General features: G+C 37.6%; 1 protein-coding gene across 5 annotated transcripts in view; it reads right to left on the reverse strand.

Moving 5' to 3' along the window:
• The window catches only part of ZNF461 (zinc finger protein 461), a 76,192-nt gene that overhangs the window by 39,650 nt on the left and 30,450 nt on the right, over positions 1 to 6,092 (reverse strand). The window contains exon 1 of one of the 5 annotated variants that reach the window (XM_008712204.2): positions 3,151 to 3,210. The exons of the other annotated variants lie outside the window; for them this stretch is intronic. Within the exon in view, the coding sequence (XP_008710426.1) occupies positions 3,151 to 3,153 (3 nt within the window). The 5' untranslated portion in view covers positions 3,154 to 3,210. Of the gene's footprint in view, positions 1 to 3,150; positions 3,211 to 6,092 lie in introns of those variants that run through there. 5 annotated transcript variants of the gene reach the window in all.

Below are 6,092 nucleotides of genomic sequence, written 5' to 3' on the forward strand. Positions count from 1 at the left end.
ACAAGGATGCCCACTCTCGCCACTATTATTCAACATAGTACTAGAAGTCCTTGCAACAGCAATCAGACGACAAAAAGGGATCAAAGGTATTCAAATCGGCAAAGAAGAAGTCAAAATGTCTCTCTTCGCAGATGACATGATACTCTATATGGAAAACCCAAAAGAAGCCACTCCCAAACTATTAGAAGTTATAGAGCAATTCAGTAACGTGGCGGGATACAAAATCAATGCTCAGAAATCAGTTGCATTTCTATACACGAATAACGAGACCGAAGAAAGAGAAATTAGGGAATCCATCCCATTTACAATAGCACCAAAAACCATACGTTACCTTGGAATTAACTTAACCAGAGACGTAAAGGACCTATATTCTAGAAACTATAAATCACTCTTGAAAGACATTGAGGAAGACATAAAAAGATGGAAAGATATTCCATGCTCATGGATTGGAAGAATTAACATAGTTAAAATGTCCATGCTACCCAGAGCAATCTACACTTTCAATGCTATCCCGATCAAAATACCGAGGACATTTTTCAAAGAACTGGAACAAATAGTCCTTAAATTTGTATGGAACCAGAAAAGACCCCGAATCTCCAAGGAACTGTTGAAAAGGAAAAACAAAGCTGGGGGCATCACAATGCCGGATTTCGAGCTGTACTACAAAGCTGTGATCACAAAGACAGCATGGTACTGGCACAAAAACAGACACATAGACCAATGGAACAGAATAGAGAGCCCAGAAATGGACCCTCGGCTCTTTGGGCAACTAATATTTGATAAAGCAGGAAAAAACATCCGGTGGGAAAAAGACAGTCTCTTCAATAAATGGTGCTGGGAAAATTGGACAGCTACATGCAAAAGAATGAAACTTGACCACTCTCTCACACCATACACAAAGATAAACTCCAAATGGATGAAAGACCTCGATGTGAGACAGGAATCCATCAAAATTCTAGAGGAGAACATAGGCAGCAACCTCTACGACATCGGCCAAAGCAACCTTTTTCATGACACATCCCCAAAGGCAAGAGAAACAAAAGATAAAATGAATTTATGGGACTTCATCAAGATTAAAAGTTTCTGCACATCCAAGGAAACAGTCAGAAAAACTAAGAGGCAGCCCACGGAATGGGAGAAGATATTTGTAAATGACACTACAGATAAAGGACTGGTATCCAAGATCTACAAAGAACTTCTCAAACTCAATACACGAGAAACAAATCAACAAATCAAAAAATGGGCAGAAGATATGAACAGACACTTTTCCAATGAAGACATACAAATGGCTAACAGACACATGAAAAAATGTTCAAAATCATTAGCCATCAAGGAAATTCAAATCAAAACCACACTGAGATACCACCTTACGCCAGTTAGAATGGCAAAAATAGACAAGGCAAGAAACAACAATTGTTGGAGAGGATGTGGAGAAAGGGGATCCCTCCTACATTGTTGGTGGGAATGCAAGTTGGTACAGCTACTCTGGAAAACAGTGTGGAGGTCCCTTAAAAAGTTAAAAATTGAGCTACCCTATGATCCAGCCATTGCACTACTGGGTATTTACCCCAAAGATACAGACGTAGTAAAGAGAAGAGCCATATGCACACCAATGTTCATAGCAGCAATGTCCACAATAGCTAAATCGTGGAAGGAGCCGAGATGCCCTTCAACAGATGACTGGATTAAGAAGTTGTGGTCCATATATACAATGGAATATTACGCAGCAATCAGAAAGAACGAGTTCTCAACATTTGCTACAACATGGACAGCAACTAGGAAGATCAGTAGGGGAAGAAAGGGATAAAGAAAGGGGGGGTAATCAGAAGGGGGAATGAAACATGAGAGACTATGGACTATGAGAAACAAACTGATGGCTACAGAGTGGAGGGGGGTGGGGGAACGGGATAGGCCAGTGATGGGTAGTAAGGAGGGCACGTATTGCATGGTGCACTGGGTGTTATACACAACAAATGAATCATCGAACTTTGCCTTGGATCGCAGGGATGTACTGTATGGTGACTAACATAATATAATAAAAAATCAATATAAAAAAAAAAAAGAAAGTAGGGGTAATCAGAAGGGGGAATGAAGCATGAGAGACTATGGACTCTGAGAAACAAACAGGGCTTCAGAGGGGAGGGGGGTGGGGGAATGGGATGGAGTAGTGATGGGTAGTGAGGAGGGCACGTTTTGCATGGTGCACTGGGTGTTATACGCAACTAACAAAGCATGAAGCTTTACAACGGAAACCAGGGATGTACTGTACGGTGACTAACATAATATAATAAGAAAACATTAAAAACAAAAATGGGCAGAGGATTTGAATAGACCTTTCTTCAATGACGGCATAAAAATGGCTAACATGAAAATGTGTTCAAAATCACTGATTATCAGGGAAATGCAAATCAAAACCATAATGAGATACTGCCTCACACCTGTCAGAATGGCTATTATAAAAAAACACAAGACATGACAAGTGTTGGCTAGGATGTAGAGAAAAAGGAATACTTGTACACTGGTGAGAACCTACTACAGAATTGGTGAGCCTACTACAGAAAAGAGTATGAAGATTCCTCAAAAAAATTAAAACCAGAACTACCATACGATGCAGCAATTCCACTTCTGTGTATTTATCCAGAAGAAGTGAAACTATCTACTTGGAAAGATACAGGGACCTCCATGTTCACTGCAGCATTATTTATAATTGGCAACATATAGAAACAACCTAAGGTCTTCCAATGGATAAATGGATACAGAAAATGTGATACACACACACACATATACATAAGCATATTATTCAGCCATTAAAAAAAAGAGGGGCAACTGGGTGGCTCAGTTGGTTAAGTGTCCAACTCTTAATCCCAGCTCAGATCTTGATCTCAATGTTCTGAGTTCAAGCTCCACACTGGGAGCCACACTGGGTGTAGATCCCACGTTAAAAAAGAGGGGGGCGCTTGGGTGGCTCAGTCAGTTAAGCATCTGACTTCAGCTCAGGTCATGATCTCAGGTCTTGGGATCAAGCCCTGTGTCAGGCTCCCCACTCAGCAGGGAGTCTGCTTGTCCCTCTCCCTCTGCCCCTCCTCTTGCTCATGCTCTCTCTCAAATAAATAAAAATAAATAAAATTAAAAAAAAAAAGGAAATCTTACCATTTCCAACAACTTGGATGGACCTTGATGGCATTATAATAGGTGAAATAAGTCAGACAGAGAAAGATGAGTACCACTTATATGTGAAATCTAAAAACAGAAAACAAAAATCAAACTCATAGATACAGAGAACAGATTGGTGGTTGTCAGAGGTGGTGGGGGGCTGGTGAAGTGGGTGAAGCTGGTCAAAAGGTATAGACTTCCAGTTATAAAATTAATAAGCCCTGGGGATATTATGTACAACATGGTGACTATAGCTATTAACACTGTATTGTATATTTGAAAGTTGCTAAAGGACTAGATCTGAAAAGTTTTCATCATAAGAAAAAAAAAAACTTGTGGGGCGCCTGGGTGGCACAGCGGTTAAGCGTCTGCCTTCGGCTCAGGGCGTGATCCCGGCGTTATGGGATTGAGCCCCACATCAGGCTCCTCCGCTGGGAGCCTGCTTCTTCCTCTCCCACTCCCCCTGCTTGTGTTCCCTCTCTCACTGGCTGTCTCTCTCTCTCTGTCAAATAAATAAATAAAATCTTTAAAAAAAAAAGAAAAAGAAAAGAAAAAAACTTGTAACTATGTGTGGTAACAGATATTAACTAGACTTACTGTGCTGATCATTTTGTTACATATACATATACCAAACCACTATGTTGTGCACCCAAAACTAACGTAATGTTACATGCCAATTGTACCTCAATAAAAAGTCTATCTTTAGCCTGCTGTTTTAATATATCACTTTTATCGATATTAAATTACCATATGCAGGTATATTTCTAAATTTTTCTATTCTGTTCCCTTGATCTATTAATACAATAGTACCATGATGTTTTAAGTACCATGCTTTATATTATGTATAATTATATGAATTATCTGGTAGAGCTAACTTCTTCTAAGAGGGGATTAACAAGATCCAGAGTCATAGTCAACAATATATAATATACAATGTTGAGTATACAATAAAAAATTATTAGAAATGATTACTAGTAAGAGATTACTAGAAATGCAAAAAAAAAAAGAAGAAAATATGACCCATACTCGAGAAAATCACTTAATAGAAACACCAATAATAATTCAGATGTTGAAATTAGCAAACAAAGTTTAGAGAAATTTAGGTACTTTAAAAAAGAACCAAAAGCAAATCCTGATATCAAGAAATAAAAAATTCACTGAAAGAATCTATAGCAGATTAAACACAAGAGAAGAAAAGATCAAGTAAACTTCAGGACAAGTCAACTGGAATCACCCGCTGAGGGTCCAGAGAGAAAAAAAGACTGGGGGAAAAAAAAAAGTAATCAGAGCCATAATAATCTATGAAACACTATCAGTCCAACATACACGTAATTGGAGATTCAGAAGAGAAAAACAAAGCAAAAAAAAAAAAAATCCTTAGAACCAATGGGCAAAATATTTTCCAAATCATTTTTAAAAAAGCAACCCATAGATTCAAAAAGCTCAATGAGGGGCGCCTGGGTGGCACAGCGGTTAAGCGTCTGCCTTCGGCTCAGGGCGTGATCCTGGCGTTATGGGATCGAGCCCCACATCAGGCTCCTCTGCTGTGAGCCTGCTTCTTCCTCTCCCACTCCCCCTGCTTGTGTTCCCTCTCTCACTGGCTGTCTCTATCTCTGTTGAATAAATAAATAAAATATTTAAAAAAAAAAAAAAAAAAAAAAAGCTCAATGAATCCCAAGTAACATAAAAACAAAGAATGCTAGGGTTGTCTGGCTAGCTCAGTTGGAAAAACATGGGACTCTTGATCTCAGAGTTGTGAGTTTGAACCCCACATTGGGTGCAGAGATTACTTAAATAAACTTAAAAAGCAAACAAACAAAGAATATTATACCTATGACCATTATAATCAACCTGCTGAACACCAAGGATAAGGGAAAAAAAAAAAACTTAAAAGCAACAGACTCCCTTCCCTACAAAAGACACATTATTCAGAGGGGAACAACAACAGGAATCAAAGACTAATTTCCATTAATAACAATGGAGGCAAAAGAACAAAACAGTATCTTTAAAATGCTGAAAGAAAGCTGTCAACCTATAATTCTATATCCAACTAAAATCTTTCAGAATGATGGGGAAATAAAGCTTTGGTGTTGTTGTTTTTTTTTTTAAATTGTTTTTCAAGAGAAATGAAAACTGAGAGGATTCTTCACCAAAAGACCTGTGCTATAAAAAATGTTAAAGCAAGTTCTCCAGGGGGACAAAAATTGATACTAGGTAAAAACTTCTATCCACAGAGGAATGAAGAGTACTATAAAAAATAAATTTGGGGGTAAAAAGAAAAGATATCATTTTCATTTCATAATTTCTTTAAAAGATAACTGACCATTTAAAGAAGAGAAAGCTTTGTGGTTTTAATGCATTTCGAAATAAAATATATGAGAATAGAAAAAAAAGATGTGAAGGGAAAATGGAAGTATCTAGTCATAAGATTTTTGCAGTATTTGTGAAGTTGTATAATTACTGTAAGACTGTAATAAACTCTTTTCAAAAGCATATTGGAAACCTTAGAACAACCTCTAAAACAATAAAAAAGTAAAAACAGTATAGCTAATAATCCTATAATGGACATAAATGGAGTTCTAAAAGGTAGTGGAGATACATGGAATACTAAACAAAGATACAACTTGTCCAAAAGAAGGCAGAAAAATAGGGGGGAAAAAGGAAGAATAGATGACAAGATAATAGATTAAAACCTAATAATTACATTCAATTTAAACAGTTCATGGAGAAGTCAACAAACTTTTTCTGGAAAGGTTCAGATAGTGACTATCTTAGGCTCTATGAGTCACATATAGTCCCTATCACATATTCTTCTTTATTATTTATAACCCTTCAGAAATGCAAAACCATTCTTAGCTTGAGGCTACAGGCTAGATTTGGCCAGCATACCACAGATTGCTAACTCCTGGTCTAGATAATCGAAGGTGGAGATTATCAGA

This window comes from Ursus maritimus, unplaced genomic scaffold (genome assembly GCF_017311325.1).
Source record: "Ursus maritimus isolate PB19 unplaced genomic scaffold, ASM1731132v1 scaffold_19, whole genome shotgun sequence".
NCBI lineage: Eukaryota > Metazoa > Chordata > Mammalia > Carnivora > Ursidae > Ursus > Ursus maritimus.